The 22,240-nt window shown below is 36.8% G+C and overlaps 1 protein-coding gene and 1 long non-coding RNA gene across 3 annotated transcripts; one reads left to right on the top strand and one right to left on the bottom strand.

Annotated features, from left to right (window-relative positions):
• Positions 1-944: 944 nt before the first annotated feature.
• Positions 945-21,849, top strand: LOC115447889 (glutathione hydrolase 1 proenzyme). 2 transcript variants are annotated; one of them, XM_030175179.2, is made up of 9 exons: positions 945-1,112; positions 13,743-13,910; positions 16,562-16,969; positions 17,276-17,476; positions 17,663-17,912; positions 18,244-18,434; positions 18,751-18,991; positions 20,366-20,479; positions 21,026-21,849. In XM_030175179.2, the coding sequence occupies exons 1-9, from the start codon at positions 1,108-1,110 to the stop codon at positions 21,179-21,181; spliced, it is 1,734 nt and encodes a 577-aa protein (XP_030031039.1). In that variant the 5' UTR covers positions 945-1,107; the 3' UTR covers positions 21,182-21,849. The 2 variants fall into 2 exon arrangements, with proteins under 2 accessions (XP_030031039.1, XP_037294608.1); XM_037438711.1 differs by lacking the exon at positions 945-1,112 and adding an exon at positions 12,208-12,350.
• LOC115447891 lies at positions 5,792-12,169 on the bottom strand. The gene is made up of 3 exons (XR_003939050.2): positions 12,018-12,169; positions 8,496-8,690; positions 5,792-5,906 (listed from the first exon to the last, which is right to left on the bottom strand). It is a non-coding gene; the product is annotated as an uncharacterized LOC115447891 (long non-coding RNA).
• Positions 21,850-22,240: the final 391 nt, after the last annotated feature.

Genomic DNA, 22,240 nt, shown 5'->3' with positions numbered 1-22,240 from the left:
GACAATGCATATTTCACTTTAAGCCGACGATACAAATTAGTTACCAAATCAAATATTATTTAGTTATGTAAGCTACTTTTAACAAATACATAAAACAATTTGTATAATCACCTAACACTTGTTATTCGATTATAAATTATAATACAATGTTCACTATCGTTTATTTATATAAACAGCTTCTTACTGTTTTAAAACCACTTGTATACAGAATATACAATCGAAATATGCTTTGCCTCCTTGGGGATCAGTCGCACATGCGGAAGCACTTTCTGAATGAATGTTGGAAATACGCTTCGTAATGCCTTCATCCTGATTAGTGTAATTTATTCTTATCTCTATTTATAAGTGCTGTATCAGAATGATTTAAATGAACGTGTCATTGAAATAATATATTTTAAATAAATATTTTTACTACAAAAATGTTCGGGATATTTATTGAAACCAAATGCTGTTAGTGTTTCATTTATTAGGATTTCTGGATCCGAAACTTTCAAATGAGTTCAGTTTTTTTTATAGTAATGCTTAGGTGGTATATTGGACTGATTGAGCCCAAATACCTGACTACGAAAGAATATATAAACCAGTCAATTATCAAAGAGAACTATATAATATTGGTTGTGCAATGTGCATCAAAACTGGTCTTCCGACCGATCATTGCACCTGTGAAGGTCATTCACAATTACTTAAATAAATTTTCATAATCTGCGTGTAATTATTTATTTATCTTTTTTAAGGTAAGTTTAATGAATTGCTCAAAAATCAAGTAAATTTTTCATCTTAGAAACTCTGAGGATACATTTATAACCCTTATCATACAAACATATACTTTGTATAAAACATATCATAGATATATATATATATACAATAGATAACATCGAAATAGGATACAAAACGCAACATTCATTTTATCAGTCGCACGCGCGGCTTTTGTATAATATTATAATCTTAGTGATGGCGTACTTTATTACTATAAGCTTTGAAAACAATATGATTTTTATTTTTTCCCGTTGCTCGAAGTGGCTCGCTTACCAAACGACTTGAAACAGTGCTCTCGCGCAGTTGGCGAGAACCAGTACGAACAGTGGGTGCGTCCTGTAAATACAAATTATGAGGTGAGAAGACACTTAGATTCGTACTAATATGTAGATGATTTACCAACAGTAAAATATTATGTTTAAATATTTTATTACTTGCAAAATAAACATTATTTTATTGAATAGTAAATTTGCGTAGGTTTGTGTATTTTTAAACCAATTACTAACTAGTGTAACGTGTTCCTAATTCGATAAATTTGAAATAAATTGAATTAAGGTGTGTACAGAGAAAAGTGAATCCTCATCTTTGTGGTGTAAGTACAACTTGCTAGAAAAACTTAAATTACGTATCCAATTATGCTTGTTCGTAACCAGTTATGACGATCGTTTAACAATAAAATGTACCATTGCGATGTCACGACAAACGTTGCGTAAAATTGTTGCTTACATCAGAAGGTACATTGCAATACAAAGTACCAGTCATAATTTAAACATTTTATTGTTATAGCAAAAAATATATGTTGTGTCGTATTTGGTGAGTAGAACGTGTTCTAATTGAGTGACTAAAATTGATCATTTAGTGACCGTAGGAATTTTCTTTTACATGACGTTTACCCTTGGCATTCAAATTCTTTCAATAATAAATATCTCGACTGCTTAGTAAATATAGGTAATATTGTATCGATGGCTCACATCTAGGTCACTGATACGAACTGTCTTTGTGACAAATGGATGTGAGACGAGCTGAGATAAATTTGATTTCGTAATTTGATTCCATCTATAAGATAAATATTTGAAAGTGTGCATGATTTGCTATTATTTAACTAACATGGTTTATCAATATATTACGTTTTAATATTGGTATATAAAATACGTCATTTTCTACAACTTTATTACTGGTTTACGATGTCTTATAACAGAGATAGGGCAGATACTTGGATCTAAAAATCTAACTCTGTATAAATGTCAAATCGAAATTTAATCGGACCTATACAGAAACATTATCACACATTACACTATTGAATTTTAAATTTCCATACAAACGACAATAGGCGTACCTGTCCGTGAAACGTAAAAGAAAACGTGCACCATATAAGTACTCTATAAGTAACGCTAATATTGTTGTATATATTCATTAAAATTAAACTAATTTTCGGAATTTAACGCGGTTTTAATTATTTTAGTTTTCTCCGGACGTTTCGAAGACTTTGCAGCCTTCACGGTCACGGGGTCACGGGGGGGGGGGGGACTTAGAAACGTCGGAAGAAAACTAAAATAATTAAAACCGCGATAAAATCTGAAAAAAAACTTTAAATTTAATGTCTAACTTTCGTGCAAACATATGAAATCATTATGTATATATGCATTAAAAAGAAATATCAACGATGAGAAAATTTACCTACACAATGTAAATTTTCCCAAAGTCATCGAGTATTTTTTTAAAAACGCAATTACAGTTTATGAAATAGTTTTTGCAGGTGGTAAAATATATTTCATATCCGCCCGGATAGCGATTACCGTATACAAGGTATTGAAACCCGCCATAGTGGCCCACGTAACTCGTAAGTGTGTTGTGTTCCGGAATCAGCTTGTGTATATCCAGTTTCAAAAGGACGGCATAATTGTGTCGACTGCTGAGGGGTAATCATCTCTCGTCAGTCGATACTATTAGACTCCACTCCACTTACCACCAGGTGCAGTGGGCTTACTTCGTCATGCACGTATAAAAAAACTCTCAAGTTTCCTAACCAAAAATTACAAGGAAATGCCTTGAAAGAAGTACGTAGTGCCCTGCCGCCTTTAGCTAGTCTTAGCAGTGACATTTGGTGCCCTCGAATGATTTAAGCAATTATATTAAACCTTGGTTGACGCAAACGTCGAACGGCTAGACGAATGGAATATTAATTAATATGATAGCAGGTGTCTGCCTCAATGGCGTAGTTAGTTATATTGCGTGTGCGGTACTACTACTGCTCTGAGGTCCCGGATTCGAATACCGAGTTGGGCCAATGATGTTTTATTTTTGTATGGGTCCTGGTTCTTTATTTCGAACAAATTCCAACCAACCTTAAACTTATTGGATAATAAAGTGGCAAACATATGCTTGGAATCATTAAAAGAATAATTGTATACGCCTCTATTTATAGGAAAAATAAGAAATAATTATCTTGATGGAGTAACTCAAAAATATGTTCATTGATTCGTCAAAACTAAAAAAAGTAAAAGGGAACATTTTAAAAAAAATATAAAAATAAAAAAAATGTCGTTTGTGGTTGTTGTTCTTCTTTTATACTATCACCATTTATTTGTCGGTGATTATAATATCAAGTAATAATAGTAGATGCATAACAAGAAGAGACTAAAAAATCATTTTATCAAAATAACTCAATTCTTAAAATCGGCCAAAAAATATGTTTTTTTTACTAAGTATCTGTTATTCTTAGAGATAAATATATTTTTCTTTACAATTTTACTTTTTTAGGGTTTCATTCCAATGTAGCACATACATTCATATTTCGATAGCGTTTATTTTAAATGTAATTATTATCAAAGAAAAATAAAAATCTCAATAATTGAGGTCTTTAAATTTAAATCATTTTAATAAGCTTGTTTTTAAGAGTTCTATCCAAATATATAGTATAAATTATCTTGATTAAAATTTGACGAATAAAAAAGCGTTTTTGAACATCTGTCCAAATCGAAAATTTTCTAGGAGATTATTAGGTAATAAACATATCTCATGCTTTGTAGTAAATGTGGTAAATAGGCCAAAAAAAAAATCCCGATTATTTCTGTTAAAATTCGTTAATTTTTCGCTCTTCAACACAATCAACCCTATCATCAATATGTATTCAATATATAATATAATATTATCAGCCCTGTATTATACTTGCCCACTGCTGAGCACGGGCCTCCTCTACTACTTAAAGGGATTAGGCCTTAGTCTACCATGCTAGCCTAGTGCGGATTGGTAGACTTCACACACCTTCGAAATTCCTATAGAGAACTTCTCAGATGTGCAGGTTTCCTCACGATGTTTTCCTTCACCGTTAAAGTGAACCATAAATTCACAAAGAATACACACATGATTTTTCAGAAAAGTCAGCGGTGTGTGCCCTAGGGATTTGAACCTGCGGGCATTCGTCTTGGCAGTCCGTTCCACACCCAAATAGGCTATCGCCGCTTATTCAATGTAATATATTTTAATTATTCAATATATACCTGTTGTTAATTAATAGAACTTAAACAAAGGAGTCCTAATTATTAGTGTTCATGATGTTCCAATCCAGTTTGAACCATGAATGGAACAGTTACTTAGTCTTTCGTTATTTCATGCTACAAAAGAAATCATCAAACGTTCAATATTCCTAGTATCAGAATTGACTGTACTTTATTGTAATATCCAAATGGATTTACCACCACGCATCATTATTTCAAGTTATCTCCATATCAGACTCCATCCAAAACAATTCAGCAAGGGATCATAATATTTTGACAAGACACTTAATATTATTTAAAGTTACCTTCGCACAATAAATCTATATTATCTAATTATTAGCTTTTGCTCGCGACTTCGCCCGCGTGAATAAAGATTCCGTGTCAAACTCCCGCTATATATTTTCCCGAGATATAGGGGCCTATATCATTCTCAGAGTCTAAAACTATCTCCATTCAAAATTTCATCTAAATCTGTTGGGAAGTTTTTGAGTTTATTGCGTTCAGATAGGCAGACAGACGCGGCGTGGGACTTCGTTATATAATATGTTTTAGATTTTTTTAAGAGAAACTTCTCTATCGTACATGATTTTTACGTAAAAACCGGATAGCAGTGCATGCAAGGAAAACTATAAAGTAATAAATTTTCCCCGTTTTCGCAACATTTATTGATGCTCCGCTCCTTTTGGTCGTAGCGTGATGTTATATAGCCTTCCTCGATAAATGGGCTATTCAAAACTAAAATATTTTTTTCAAATCAAACCCATAGGCTTGATGATGTTCGACCCTGGGATTAGCGCGTTCAAACAAACTCTTCACCTTTATATAACAGTATATATATAGATTGAAATTTTGTGTGAATATACCTTTCATTTACATACATCAATATAAGTTAATATTTTTATCATACATAAGCATTCATGAATTATATGCTAATACCTTTTCTGTCTTATCTACCTATTCATAATTGTATTATCTCATTTAAATAGATAATATTTATATCTCATTTAATGATTTCGTTTTAGTACCTCCTATTCACTTCACAATTTTATTGTGCAATCGCAAACTTCGTAACAATCGATCGTTTGAGAATTCCAACTATAGATTAAATAAACGTTTTAAAATAATACAATAAATAAGTACTTTAAGTAACAATAAATTGTATTCAAATGATTACAAAATAAATAACATTTATTTAAGTGAATAATTGTAGTGATTTCAGTTACCTATGAACTAAAATTGACTATACGTTTTAATTTTGATTAATGCTGAGGCCAATACAAATACAAATCGCGTACATTTAAGTTATGACGTAGGCATTTCTTATTACCAGATGAGCACGCGGATTTTTTTCCCTCAACTTAAATACCCACGGCCAATTTTTCCCAGATAAAAGTAGAGATTGATTAAAGAGACTGTAGTCAATATTCCATTCTGCCATGGTTAACGCATTAGCATTAGCGATTTTGACTACAGTTTCTGAAACCTAAAAACTGGAACTTTAGAAAACTAAAAAAAAATATGGAATTTACTTACCTTAATGATACGTCTATCGCTAGCATAATCATTCCCATACACAATATTAACGTGACGGATTGTAGCAAGGCATCTTGATTTGACTTGACATCTGGTCTTTTTCAGTCTATATTTTCAAATCTGAAACCAAATTGAGCCGATTTCTCCCCGGTCATGTTGGATTGCCGTCTCACGGGACAAAGAGAGTAGAGGAACAGAGAGTGCCTCTGTGTATTGCTCACACACTTGTACACTGCTGATCTCCATTGAGATTGGCCGACGTGGCTGAAATTCGGCTTGGCGGGATTTATTTCCAAATCATCATTCATTCAACGTTTAAAACAATCGCTACCAAACATCCAATCAATTGTAGTTCCCCAGGTAGGTAATATACGTAGTAGTTTACAAATTCGGAAAATAAGCGGTTAGCCATAACGTCGGCTCCCTCGCTCTCTGACATCATGGGGCGAAAATATGTTACCATTGTATTCGCAGTAGTGGAGGCATACTTAGCTAGGTAATATACGTAGTAGTTTACAAATTCGGAAAATAAGTGGGTAGCCATAACGTAGGCTCTCTTGCTCTCTGACATCATGGGGCGAAAATATGTTACCATTGTATTCGCAGTAGTGAAGGCATACTTAGTTAGGTAGGTAATATACGTAGTAGTTTACAAATTCGGAAAATAAGTGGGTAGCCATAACGTAGGTTTCCTCGCTCTCTGACATCATGGGGCGAAAATATGTTACCATTGTATTCGCAGTAGTGGAGGCATACTTAGTTAGGTAGGTAATACACGTAGTAGTTTACAAATTCGGAAAATAAGTGGGTAGCCATAACGTAGGTTTCCTCGCTCTCTGACATCATGGGGCGAAAATATGTTACCATTGTATTCGCAGTAGTGAAGGCATACTTAGTTAGGTAATATACGTAGTAGTTTACAAATTCGGAAAATAAGTGGGTAGCCATAACGTAGGTTTCCTCGCTCTCTGACATCATGGGGCGAAAATATGTTACCATTGTATTCACAGTAGTGGAGGCATAATCAGCTAGGGAATATACGTAGTAGTTTACAAATTCGGAAAATAAGCGGTTAGCCACAAGGTACCTAACTACCTCGCTCCCTGACATCATAGCGTCAAAATATGTTACCGTACTGCGAATACATTTAATTCATATATTAATGTATTCGCAGTGGGTTCGTAGGCATACCAACAAACCTTATTATTATCCTTTACATACAGGGTAAATTAGACATTGTGTTACTAAATGATATCACATACCGAATTACCTTCTTGTTAATAACAAATTACTCTATCTGTAGGTGTAGGTAAAATAAAAAAGTTTAAATTTCGAACAAAATAAATATCAATAACAGGTCAATTTAATTTTACTCTTCCGAATGCTGCTACTACTACTTTAATAGAATTTGTCGTTGCAGCAACATTACAGTTTCAGTTAGAAATATACACTATCACATCATATTCGAAATAAAATACAAAATGTATAAATCAGAAAAGTAAAAATGGAGGTGAAAAAAATCGTTATTCATATGATTTATGGCAATATGTTAGCAGTGATGAGGACGAGTATGTGCTTTTATTTAGTAACGTAATGTCAAAATGACCCTGTATTGGTATAGACGTTCCGGTATTTAATCTACATAATATTATTATGATGTAATTTTTTGGGTCAGAGTCCACACTAAGTGCACAGTAAATACTTATAATTTTGAGTGATATTGTTGCATATCATTTAAGCATAAAACGAACAAAATCAAGTTTTATCTCAAAAAATTATAAACTCTTTTTGAAATAGGCTGCATATGTTCTTGAGTTTATAATTATCAGTCTTACTTATAAAAATGTCGCAAACCTATGCTTAATTAAAACACAAACTTACTCGATTAGCTGTAAGTCAAAACCAGCCATTTTGCCTCTTAATAAGGTTTAAACTAGGAAACCGGTGATGTTTTCGACAGCTATTTAAGCAATTCTTAATGACCTCTTAACGCTAAAACAAGTTTAAAAATAACAATGTATGTATACAAAATTAGTCTGCACCTGTCAAAAAGGGAATTGCTAAAATATTTGTCAAAGTTAACATTAACTATAGTTACTACTAATAATAGGCAGATACTAATCAATTTGCGCCCAATGATTTTTTTATTGTGCATAAGACCCTGCAATCTACACCGAGGGAAACCTGCGAATTAGTTACTAGAATCCCCCAGCTTAACGCCTATGGACCTGGAGGAAAGTTGGGAAAGGATTTTTGGGGGAAGGAAAAGAACCCTCTTACGATGAAGGGGAGAAGACCAAGATGTGTTCGCAAGTCCTCATAGGCCTCAATGTGTAGTTACAACCATGAGGTATACATGCTGAACTGTGTGCTCAGGGCCGCGGCTAATGTCCCTCCATGTATGTGCGTGCATTCGGTGTGAAGACCGAGTACACAAGAATTGCCTCGGGGGGGCCATAAATTGGTTAAATCTTATCAAAATTATCTCTCTGCAAATAAATTCTCATTCTGCCTATCGCTCAAATTATTTGTTTTTACCGCATAGATACTAACATACAACATACTTTAATATTAAAAAAAACACATAGGTACACCGGTTAGTTTGTTGATAATTGCATAAACAGTAACAGTAAGCGATTAATTCATGACGGTTCTTGTATAACATAATAATGAGATTTTAGTTGTCATCTTCTACTGCTTAGAGTTTACCTGATCTAGTGCCAGTATCGACCTTCCTGATTCTAGCCTCCACTTCGCTCGGTCTTGCGCATCCTCCCATGTCCACCTATAGGACGCGAGGCGAACGCTTCTTGGGCAGCCCACGGGGACGTAGGTCTGGTATAGCCTGGCACAGTAAATTTGCCAACGTGCTCCAGCGGTTGTCTTAAGACGTCTCCACATGATCTGGAATTTATTTGCCGCGTCGGATGTGAAATAGGTATGATACGGAGATTATGATGTCGGATATGATTCGGAGAATGTGCACGTTACATATACGATCTAATATCCATCGTGTAATATTGCAAATCCACCGTAGCATCTTCATCGACATAGATATTCTTAAAATACCTCTTGAGGGCCAGGTTTCAGAACGATTCAAGGCTACAGGCCGAATGATACTCTTATCGTTATCTATAACGCGATTCTAGGAAACCTGCGGTCACACATTACGCTTCTGACATGCCGCTAGCCCAACACGTGCAAAGTCAAGAACGCCTTGTCACCATGAAATCGAAATATGATATATTTGTGGTGATTACTGCGTACGATGTCAGCCCCAAATCATACAATAAACTATCCGTATAGTAGCTTTAGGTTAGCTATGTATCTGAATCGAACTAGGAGACTAATGAGTCATTTTCGGGATTTGTATGTACATGCGCACATGAGCATAATAATAAACACATTTTAATATCTTATTTGTACTTGTCATAATATGTTTTGGGAGCAGAAAAATGCGTGCCCGAAAACGCATTGCGTGTAGATATATTTACTACAATACGCTGATGGAGGCGGCGGTATCGTAGTCGCACACATCCTCACATGCTATTCAAGAAAATTTTGTAAAAACCATGGATTATTCTATAATGCTCTATACAACCGTTTCGCATTGTAGAATATAAATGATCACTATATGTTCAAAAATTACGATCAGTTTACGAAATATCCTTTTAAATTGAGAAGTATGTTGAAATATCCGAATCATTATTTTTTTCTTGACTTGTGGTGAGGAGGTACCCGGTAATAAAACCAGCCCAACATGATATATGTTGCTCCAATCCCACCTTGGAGTGGTGTTAGGATATGAAGATAATGTAGTTAGAGGGCACAAGGGTTAATTTTATCGTTTATGCTATATAATAAATCGCGCCAAAAAACCGTTAACAAACGATATTCTATTCTATTGAAATTTTATAAAGAATAAAGATAAAACCAGTAATAATGCCTAACACAGCACAAAAAATTGACACAAGGTCGTTAATGATAATGGTCATCGGTCAATCAATACTGAACTCGCGACCTATAGCATCTGATAGATGATTAAACTACGCATTTAAAATTAATTTAAAGTTAATTAATTACGACCATAAATTTGTAAATAATATTTAGAAGTATTTAATCAGTAATTGTTTCAAAAATAATCATACATCATAAAATTATTTTGGGATTATGGTTGTCATTTCTGTAGGTAAGTACGTAATATAAATATTTAAGAATTTTGATAAATTTTCTTCCGCCAAAGACTTAGATACGTATCCTTCGTATTGCACTGTACTATTATACTATTTACAATAAATTATTCTACATCTTACTTAATTATAAATATCTGTACGAAGGCTAGTAGAGATGTTTTTATAAAACCAGGAAACTGTGATCAGATTCATATCAAATTTGATAAGTACATGTATATTATAGACCATGTCATGGATTAACCTTAAGGATACGTTTAATCTTATAAAAGTACACTGGGACTTTTATCCAGGAAAAGCTTTTTCACGCAGGCGAAACCGCGAGCAACACCTATGTCGCATATACTACAAATTATGAGTAACGCGTGATGAAATAATTTTGTTGGCCGTCTAAAATTTTAAAATATATTTTTTAACTTCAGAATACTAATCGTAATAATATTTTTCGTGATAGCTATAAAGCCTAGTGCACACGGGTAGTTATAAAGAGTAGAGTCAACTAACATACCTACTACTCTGCCAGGCCCAAGTACACTACCAATTTTAATAGATTTAATGCAGCACTTTACCTTATCTGTTTACATTGTTATAGTTAGCAGCATAATTAGTTTCTACTGTACTATTATGGCCTATGCCAGTTCTACTCAATCTGCGACCCGTCGAACTTCTGCAAGTGGACCACCTGACTCCGAAAATTTTACTAAAATCAAAGAAACTTGACCCAAGATTACTTGAACTATACATTGACTTTAAAATACTAAAATAATTCGGTTAAGATTTTATATAAATATTTTGCTCACGGTTTTGCCTGCGTGAAACAGTTTTCCAGGATAAAAGTATACTATGCCTAATACATATTTTCCTCAAACTACCTTTATACCAAACATCGAAATCCGTTGAGAAGTTTTTGAGTTTATCGCGTTCAGACAGGCAGACAGATTTGGCGGGGGACTTCGTTTTATAATTTATTTTTAGAACTTTTTCAGAGGAACAATTCTGTCATACATCTTTGTTGCTTAACTTTAACCGTTCATGTAGCGCACGCAACGGAAGCTTTCAAAAGGAATATGTTCCCGATTTTTTCAACATTCTCCACTGATGCTCCGCTCCTATTGGTCATAGCGTGATGTTATTTATAGCCTTCCTCGATAAATGGGCTATCCAACACAAAAAAAAATAAATAAATTGGAACCAGTAGTTCCAGACATTAACGCGTTCAAAGATTAAATTTTAATTACATTTGTAACTGAATGTATGTTATGGGCCGACGATGCACCATAACTAAATCATCTTTGTGGCGCGTATAAAAAAGTTGTATACGGCTGGCCTATTCCATTTCATATACCTATTTACAACCGATGTATACAACCCAGGGGCGTAGCTACCGCCGTATCAGCCGTATTCGCCCATTCCTAGATTAAACTAAGCAGGCGCCAAAAAGTTCATATTGCACCGAAGGGCCCCCAAGAAATTTAAATATAGAGCCCCTCTGTGGCAAGCTACGCTACTCCAAAGACCTTAACTGAAGGACGCGTGACGGTCTTTATCTGCCTAGAATGCGTGCGAATATTTAGTAAAAAAAATCACTGTCATACTTATTTGGAAATATCGATAAGTACTTTGACCAATATTAGTAAACCTTTTACTTTGACACACTGGCCTTAATTTCTTATCGTATTACCTGTAATAGATGCCAAATATGTAATATTTTATTCTCTACATTACCCATTTCTGTTTTAAATAACACTTATTCTGCAGTACCTAAATATTTCTTTCCTCATGACTTATAACTCATTATTAGTACCTCATAACTTCATGGAAAGATAACAACCATTGTTCTCCTCAGTTGGTATAATTATAATAGGAAAGAAAAATAACAGTAACAAGCAACGAGAATCATGTTCTGTCAGATAAAATGTATAAAACTTCGTAAATCGACGAGGAGCAACTACAACATTATGACACAAAATTGTACAATAGGCAACAGGAAATATCAAAAGATACAACAGGTATTGCAATTTACTGCAACTAAAATACGTACGAAAAATACAAATATCTTCTAGTTCTGTAGAATCTGATCTAGAAGTCTGCCGATGTTCAATCTGTTCGAAAATATTTGATTCTTCGGCTCTATCGGCCATGAAGGTCGTCGTGACCAACTCGGTTGTATTGTAGATGTTGGTAACTTTAATAATACTTTTTGCTTTACATAAAATACACAATTGTCATTGAATTTTTTTTCAGTATCATGTTTTGATTAGTTTACAAAATTTTTGATGACACATAAACGTAAATTGCTAAGATATTGTATCTTATAAAACACAATGTTACGCGTGTGTTTGTTTTATTAGTGTTTGACTACCATTTTTTTAACGTAAGTGGAAAAAATACATCTAGATGTAAGTTGTCTCATTACATAATCATTTCTCAATTGTTGAAAGCTGCAGCGACATGTCAAACTCTCCTTCCAAAAAGAGTCATTTACGACGTCTATCACTTCAATATAAGTATGAGAAATATATTAATTTTTGCATATAGTTACCTACGTACCTTCATAAGTAATACAAATGTATAAAGTAACTCTTTAATGGTATGAAAACAATCTAAGTATTTTTATATAAACCAAATAGACAGGTGCAATGCAAATTGATGTCATCATTATTTCTTATCTTTGTTATTATACTCGTACATGTCTTATAGTCTTTGCAGTGCAATTTATAAAAATTAAAAATACTTTGATTACATAGATAGTATAATTTAGTTACTTTAAAAAAATCTCGAGATAAAGTTCGCGCAGTGTATAATATTATACAATTCAAAACAATTTTAAATGATTGTTCTGAATGTCATACTTACGATTTTATTTTTTACCATTGACTAAATTTATTAAAATTCTTAACATGGACTGAGACTAGCACTTGAAGCACTCAAGTTACGGGTCCACTATCTTATGTTATGTAGAGTCAAAACAAAGTTCAATTCAAAAATTATCTTTGGATGATATTTTTTTATTTTATGGACCAAAAAGCCAGTTATACATGCATGAATTAATGTAATGATTATTATCATTTTTACTCATTGCAGTAAAAAAGGTATCAAATACTACTCTGTTGGATTTGTAAATGAAATAATATGTGGCAGTAATTAGAGATCTTTCACCGCTTGCTTTAACGGTGAAGAAAAATCATGAGGAAACCTGCATAAATACCTGAGAAGTTCTCTATAGGAATTTTGAGTGTGTGAAGTCTACCAATCCGCACTAGGCCAGCGTGGTGAACTAAGGTCTAATCCCTCTCAGTAGTAAAGGAGGCCCGTGCCCAGCACTGCAGCAGTGGGACAGTATATAATACAGGGCTGATATTGTTATTATTTGTGATCAGTAGTCGGCATCATTTACACTTACAGAGCCAAAGATCGTACTCATGTTTATGGCGAGGCCAAGCTATATTCAATTAGATCAGTTACACTCAACCTGCGGCTCGCCGGGCTTTTTCATGCGGCCCGACCGGCTAATGGCTATTTTCCAAAATCATTTAAGCTATACTGCATATATATGCAGCTAATCTTATAAGATTGCAATCATTCAGTTAATTGTGAAAACTTTTAATTCCAACAAAACATTTCATTTTAATTTCATTTTAGCCACTTAAATAGGCCAATAAATTTACGTTGCAGCCCGACGCGCCATCAAACGTCTTTATGGAAAGAAATGTTAGTGTACGACTGAATAAGACTGTTACGAACTAATAATTATGACTGTTTCCAGATTTTGGAAGTCCCGTCGTTGTATACTACTGGGCAGCGTGTTTGCGGCGGTGGTCGCGGGCGCGCTGGTGGCTGTGCTAGTACTCCAGCCATGGGTCGGGCCTGAGCACCCGCGCTTCCCGCGCGCTGCTGTCGCCGCCAATGGATACGAATGCGCCTCAATCGGAAGGTTGGTATTGCTCGAACTGACTAGTCTAGTACGCCTAAGAGAAACTAACAATTAGATTTCTTAATATTACTGTCGTGGCGTAGTGCCTCCTATACCTTAGTCCGTTAGATACCTTTTCCGGGTCGTTTTACCTATAGTTATTTATTTACCTATAGTTTTTGTACCAATCCGTAAATAAGGGCCGTGGGTGATATGCAGCGGTTTCACCCCAAAGAAAAAGTTTCCCTTAACCACAGCCAAAATAACTATCTTGACCGGCCTCAGATTTCCCAATTAAACCACACATTAGTCAGCCGTGCTATACAGGTCACATCGAATACCTACCGAATTGTTACTAGTTGCCATCGCTAATGTGACCTTCAATTGGTTTATTAGTCAAGAAAACATTGTTAAAGTAATTATTACTTAAATGTTTATCGTAATGTTATGTAAAAACCAAGAACTTATGTAATGAGTTGAACGAATGAATTTAAAGTGAGAGTGAGATTACGGAACCATTGATAGTCTACCTTATTTTTAAAAGTTAATAAAATGCTTTCATAAATGTAACGAAAATTTGATTAAATTCCAATATAATATTGTGTAACAGGAAATAAAAAAATTACGACTTTTTGTTAATGATTTCATATGATTACGCGAATGTTAGATGTTGAAATGAAACTATTTTGCGCATTTATTGAAATTTCGAAGACTTGACACGAAGGCTTCGTGGTCACGGAGCGGACACGTGTCACATTGTTTATGTAAATAAACGATATAATCTTGTACATTATAATCCATCGACATATATATTTTACTTTCTTTTTATTAACAATTTTACATTGTTGTACCTATTTTTCTATTCGATTAATTTCGTTGCGGTATAATGACATATTAGTTTTCCCTGACATTCGCCGTGCTTTACTGCTCGGTGTCATAAAATGCGTGCCACTGCTGATCCTGGCTTATAGGAGTTGTAGGGATGGGTGTGAGGGCGGGAAAGTCTCTTTCTTTTTTTACTGAGTAATAATAGTTTTATATAAAAAAACCTATTCAAATCTTGGCTGTGGTCTATAATAATAATAATAATAAGCCCGCAGGGGCGGCTTTGTGGCGAGCCGACGGTGAGTGGCGACACCGCGTTCCCTGATTCCGTGGGGGCTAAATGAGACCCCCTGACCCTTGGCTTGCCTTAACTGGCCGGCTAGGGGTGGAAGTCGCAAGAGCTAAGAACCTCAGCTCCAGGGTGGAAGTGCTCAATCTGCGTAATAGCGAGGAAACCCGCTCCGGGACGCGATAGCGACCCGCGATGGTGAAATCGGTGCACACCTCTCGACACCCTTAAGCCACCCACACCGGTGTTGCGTCCTTAGCTTACGCCACTTATGGGATGCCCATCTAGTGGGGGCAAGTCACCGTCTGCCTTGAATACATAAGATTGAGACATTTTACTTGGCAGGCGTCCCGTTGTCTCAATCAATAGCCCAGCAACCAGTCCAGCTAGATCCCATCCATAGACCCAGTATAATTCCCATCTTTTCTGCAATAGTCCCTGCACCTTGCAAGCACTGTCTTTGGCTGTATTTCCTCCATAAGTACAGACAGAGAGAATGCTCGCAAGGTGTATAAACCCCAACTAGAGTAATGTATCTTAAAGGGTCCCCTACGTGTTGGATCTATGTCCCCACGCAAGCCTTCCAAAAGGACCGGCCTTTACGCCGTGATTTCCCGCAGGAAAGATAATAATAATATCAGCCCTGTATTATATACTTGCCCACTGCTGAGCACGGGCCTCCTCTACTACTGAGAGGGATTAGGCCTTAGTCCACCACGCTGGCCTAGTGCGGATTGGTAGACTTCACACACCTTCGAAATTCTTATAGAGAACTTCTCAGATGTGCGCAGGTTTCCTCGCGATGTTTTCCTTCACCGTTAAAGCGAACGATAAATTCACAAAGAATACACACATGATTTTTTAGAAAAGTCAGAGGTGTGTGCCCTTGGGATTTGAACCTGCGGACATTCGTCTTGGCAGTTCGTTCCACACCCAACTAGGCTATCGCTGCTTATGGTCTATATATAATAAAAACCAAAATTAAAATGTTATTTATGACAATCCCTGTGGAACCAGTCGTATGTATAATTCCGTTTATGATCGCAGACGCATAAACCCACATAATTTGAAATGAATTGGTAAATCGTCTTTGGGTAAAGCTTTACTAGGATTTGTGTATACCTACTTACTGAACCATGTTCGGTCATACTGACTTATACTAATACGTATTTTGTATATTTATGTATTATATTAGATGAGAGTATTATCATTGTGCAAACCTAAGTAGGGATGTGTAAATAATGGCAGTGTGTAATAAAAAAAAGCACTTGGCGCGTTTAATCAAAAAATATCGAATTACTACTTAGGTTTGTTTTCTTACATAGGTAGTTATAAAAGTCAGATAATAATATATTATCTTGATATGTTGATACGTAACCAGTCAATAAAGAATACATTTTCACACTATTGGAAACACAATAAAGTTATAACAATGATTAACGACAACACTTATGCAAATAATACTACAATGTCATGCTTCGTATGTACATAACAATTCAACACGCTGCGTAGGCTCATAAATTAAATGTCATCAGCGCGTCCTAATCCTGTGTTTCAGACAAATACTGGAAAAGGGTGGTACAGCGGTGGACGCGGCTATAGCGACGTTGTTCTGCGAGGGCGTCGGGTGCGCGCAATGCATGGGGCTCGGCGGCGGGTTCCTGGCGACGGTGTACGACGCAGCCACGGGCCGCGTGCGCGTGCTGAACGCTCGCGAGCGCGCGCCCGCCGCGACGCGACAAGACATGTACGAGAACGCCTCGTCGACGGTGGGCGGGCTCGCCGTGGCAGTGCCGGGGGAACTGCGCGGCTACGGCGCTCTGTATCAGGCGTACGGGCGTCTGCCGTGGCGCGACCTGGTGCAGCCGACCGCCGAGCTCTGCCGCCGTGGGCATCGCGTCAGCGAATACATGGGCCGCGTGCTGCAGTCATACAGCGACAGGATACTCGCAGAACCCTCTATGAGGTGATTTATTAAAGTTAGTCCCCCCCGTGACCATGAAGGCTGCAAAGTCTTCGAAACGTCGGGAGAAAATAAAATACTAACACCGCGATAGAATCCGAAAATTTGTTTAATTTCAATTATTAAAGTTATTTATCGTCATTCGCATTACCTAACAAGTATCTGCTACTCATGGGTGGCACTCAATACTTAATTGTTTACAATATGTCTCATACAAGAAATGTCTTGTATTGATGTAACTCGCTGTTGTATTGAATAATATTTATATCTTGGGAATTATGCGGTCATACTGGCATTCTGGTCGCACAGGGAAGTATACATGAACGAGGCGACTGGCAAGGTGTGGAACGAGGGCGACTTGATCGTACGGTCAACTCTCGCGCAGACGTTGGATATAATAGCCGACGAGGGCCCAGAGGCGATTCACAACGGCTCCCTTACGGCGCGGCTCGCACAAGACATACAGAGCTTCGGCGGCATCGTGACAGAAGACGACCTCAGGAACTACAGGTAATAATACAATCAAGTTCGTAACCATACCTATCATATCTCAAGATCCTGGGCTTATTGCTAAACCAGGAATGGTCATCGTTTGTGTGCACAGCACGCCATTAATTTCTATTAGATGCAGTATAGACTTAACCATGACGCTATAAAAAATATCATAGTTCAAAGCATTTCGATGTGATTTTCCAGGGTAGAATGGCAACAGCCAATAACCGCGCGTTTGTCAGAGGAGCACACGCTGTACTCAGTGCCGCTGCCGGGCTCGGGTTCGGTGCTGGCCTTCATCCTGAACATGCTGCGCGACTGGGCGGGAGGCGACGCGCCCACCGGCTCCGCTCTGTACTGGCACCGCGTCGTCGAAACGTTTAAGTACGCGTATGCCAAACGCACTGGCCTCGGCGATCCTACACGTGAAAGTCTCTCTGCTGTCATTCGGGAAGTAAGTACAAGTCTTGGTACGCTTAACTTCAGCTCTGTAACAGAAATTGCAATAAATATGCACTAATCGATGGCCAGCTAAATTACTTAAGACTTGACGAGACGCAACGATCGCTGTTTCAATATATATGAACTACACTGCTATCGACATATTTAAATGTCAGAGGTACAAGACAAGAACAGTATAATATAACTGTGACAAATATATACCTGCGACAATTTAAAAATATTAATTATGCGGAAGCAAGCAGTTTGTAACAGGTCGGTTTAATAATCTTTATGTAAGACCTATGTTCATCAGCGATGTTCCTACAACTGATGATGATGTACAGCTGGAGCGGAACCTGTCAAATGTGGATTGGGCGGTCTCATTCCGCTCGCTCGTGAACGACTCGCAGACATCCAACGACTGGCGACACTACGGGGCGCTGTTCCAGGGAGCCGACGACCACGGCACCGCGCACGTGGTCGTGGTTGCGCCCGACGGCAGCGTCGTCTCCGCCACCAGCACCATCAACTACATGTACCTTTCAAACTTACCATTACACATATTTTTTAATAAATGTGTTACTCACAAATAGTCATGGCATTAGTCATGGTATTGATTTTTTTGTATGAGACTGCCATAAAAGCTAAATAAACAATGTAAGACCAGTGTTACACTGAATTTATTTCAATAATAATGTGTATGCATTGCAACTATTGTAACATGTTTCTCAAACATTATAATACTGCCGTAGTACACAAAGTTGGCAACGATTTTATACTTTAACGCATTATTAAAATTATGACCCGATGATCAGAAGGCAACCTTGTATCATATGTAATTATTTTCACAGCTGGGGTGCGCAAAGAAGGTCTCGGTCTCTCGGCATAATACTGAACAATGAAATGGATGACTTCGCCATTCCTGGTCGCGAATCGTCGTATGGCTTGCCACCGTCACCCGCGAACATGCTAGCTCCTGGACTGCAACCACTGAGCTCCATGGTGCCGAGTATCGTCCTGTCCAACAGTGGGTCCGCGGACTTAGTGCTGGGAGCGGCTGGAGGCACCAGGATAACCACACAAGTCGCCTTGGTAAACTGAACTTATTTTTTTCGAGCTACATGTACGAAATAAAAACAACAAATTTATTTAATTTTAATATTTATTACTTAGAAACAGCCAGTGCAACAATATTACCAATATAATTTTGAACAAAATTAAGGCGTATGTTAAAAAGAAGTTTTATGCTTTTACGGTGGTTTGCTTATTTAGATAATAATTTTATAATGGGCATCGTAGTGGAAAATTAAAAAGTAGGTACGGTCGTATTACAAAAGCGCGGACACACATTGTCTCCGCACTCCCCCGTCACATACACGCCGGGGATAGCGTCCAACTAAACCACGAAAAAATCTGACCTAAGAAATTCTTATTTCTAACAAGAATAAATAATAATTTAAATTTATTTATTCTTCATAGGCGATAAAATACTAATAAAAAAAACTAAATTTGGTGCTGCGCCCCATTCTTTTAACAAACTACTTTCAACCTTTACGTTTATTGCGTATTTTTTTTTTGTATCTGATCTCGCATTCAACACCGAGGGAAACCTACGAATGGGATACTGGAATCCCCCGACTTAGCAACTGCAGGGACATCGAGGAAAGTAGGGAGGGGATATCTGGAAAAGGAAGTGTAGGGGAAGGAAAAGGAACCCTCTTAGTTTGGGAGGAGGGAAGAAGGCCCTCGTCGGCCTCAATTTGAATTGGGCAACCATGAGGTATCATACAGACTTAACTGTGTGCCTAGGACCGCGACAAATGTCCCCTCGCGCTTGGGCGTGCATTCGGTGTGGACACCGAGCGCACAAGAATAGGGTACCGGTCTCATTTTTGTTCTTTACTTTTATCAAATATTTACATAATATAAATTATAACACAGAAGGAATTTTTGAAATCCGGTAAAAAATCAACAAGTTATAAGTCTTTGAATTTCGATGGAAGGGGTAATTAACAAGAAACAGAAAAGAGACGAAATACCCACATGTGACGTCATCGGGAATTACGACGCGTGCGAAAGAAAGAGATGAAGCGATATCCCCACATCGCGGCCACTTCTGCACATTACAATATTTTAAATATAAATTACTCAGTCATTTTTTAACCAATTTTTATGCAGTTTTCGTAGCAGTGCTTCTTTTTCGTATTATTAACCATTATATATAGAATAATGGGCAAAATCATGCATAGGCCGGTCCCCTATTGCCTCGGGGGCCACCCGTTGAATTTGAGGTACTCGTAGGTTTCCGATATTCGAACTAAGCTCGGTGTGCTAAGCACCCACGGTAAGACACTCTGGAAAAGGGTGACCCCTAATAGATACTTTACTGACTATTGTTGTATGGATAGATGACTGTGTCTATATTATATTTGTTATAAATTCGTCTTATATTATATTTCTTTACAGATTGCAAGATACATTCTATTAGAGGGCATCGGTCTACCAGAAGCAATAAGAAGGGCGCGCCTTCATCACCAACTATTGCCGATGGAAATTCAGCATGAAGCCAACATTGATTCGGTAAAAACTATTAATACCTATTAACTTTTATTCGTGGCTCCGCTCACGTAATTTTGCCCTAAACCTAAACTTTAGATTAATCTAGATCTTAAGATGAGCCAAATTATATTTTATATGTAACACTAGTGTTTTTGCCCGTTCTTCTTTCACCAGAGAAGAACGAAACTGTTTTACGAACTAACGAAATTGTCAGAATATAAATATTATTTAAAAAGTTACTGGTTAGAATAAATTATTTAATTACATAATATGGTTATAACTTTAAACAATATTAATCTAACAGAAATATTTACGTCATTATAATAGATGATTACAATTTTTGTAACAATATTTTTTTCTAACAAACTTACGCAAAATTTACGACAACTTTAAGCCCATATTGCCATCTTGATTGCATTTAGGTACTGCCACATATTACTAAATAGTATCTATTACAGCCTAGCGTAAGCAAGCGTTATTATTAATAAAACTTGTGTCTTTGTTATTATAATTATCTAAAATCCAATTTAATTACAAATCCATTATGGCAATTATTTTTCTAAACAGGCCGTCATCGAAGGTCTTCAAAGCAGAGGTCATGTGACGAGACAGTTGGGTCCCACTGCTGGTTTCGCCGCGATGGTGGCGGCGGCCCGCGACACCTCCGGCTACCTGGTGCCCCAAACAGACCCCAGACGAGTCGGCAGCATTGACGGATTTTAAACTCAAATACTGACCAAAAAGATTGTATTTTGATTTTTAAAAATATTAACGCTTTTATAAATTTTAACCGATTTTCACACTCTAGGTTTGACGTGGAAGAATTAAATTTGTGGTCTCTGTCCTATTATGTACTTATATAATCATGTTACTATGCTGTAAATTGTTCTAAACATGTCATAAACGTACTTACTTTCGATCTTCACTTTATTTTTTACATAATAAGATTTTTATAAACTACAGTAAATTTCGAAGTACATATTTATTGAATTAATTAGTACGATATTCTTCCACTTATCTTGTTTTACTAATTGGAACAATGTGTTACCAGTGGCGTAGTTTGGCATAGAAGGCCTTATATAAAAATTTGTTAGGAGCCCTTCAGTGCGGTGTGTAGTTTTGGGCGCCCGCTTAATTTTATCGAAGGTACGGGCGAGGAGGTCCCGTGCCATCGATGTGGCTACACAACTCCGTATTCATCTAGAGACGCATGTACATATATTTTAAACTATTACAAATTTGGATTATACCCAAAGGCAAATCAATTGTGATATTAAGAGTATCTTAGCTTATAAAAGTTGTTTGGAAATGTCGCTATTGTGTTGTTGTTAGTTATACAATTAGTGTAATTTATGGTTGTTGCATACTGTGGAATAAATTTATGTCATAAATCTCTGTCTTTTACTTGGCAGTTGGTGCATGTTTAGGATAAGACCCACTAATCGATCGCGGCGCTGCTCCCAAGATATACTTTATGCTACTTCATAGCTTCGCCGACATGTTGAAATGCAGTACATACTTCTCTACCAAAAGAAATTAAACAATATAGTTAGTTTCTACCTCATTCCAATTAAATATTCAAGCTTTGTTCAAACAGCGGACGCGGAATGAACAGTTGTAATTTAGTCAAAGGTTTCATCAAACGGTGGACCGAGCGAGACGGTGAAGCGATCCTTGCGGGACGTGCAACAGTTGTAATCCTGAACGTACTAGTTGGTATAGAATATGTCACATAGAGCCGTCGCGTCGCCGTCCAGCCCCATCCGCTATTGAATGAAAGCT

This window comes from Manduca sexta, chromosome 14 (assembly GCF_014839805.1).
Source record: "Manduca sexta isolate Smith_Timp_Sample1 chromosome 14, JHU_Msex_v1.0, whole genome shotgun sequence".
Lineage (NCBI taxonomy): Eukaryota > Metazoa > Arthropoda > Insecta > Lepidoptera > Sphingidae > Manduca > Manduca sexta.
This window is presented reverse-complemented; position numbering and strand designations above follow the sequence as displayed.

Coding starts and splice junctions, on each gene's coding strand:
- LOC115447889 (XM_030175179.2), top strand. Junction 13,911..16,561: donor GAATGCGCCTCAATCGGAAG/GTTGGTATTGCT, acceptor CCTGTGTTTCAG/ACAAATACTGGAAAAGGGTG. Junction 20,480..21,025: donor ATGAAGCCAACATTGATTCG/GTAAAAACTATT, acceptor TTTTCTAAACAG/GCCGTCATCGAAGGTCTTCA.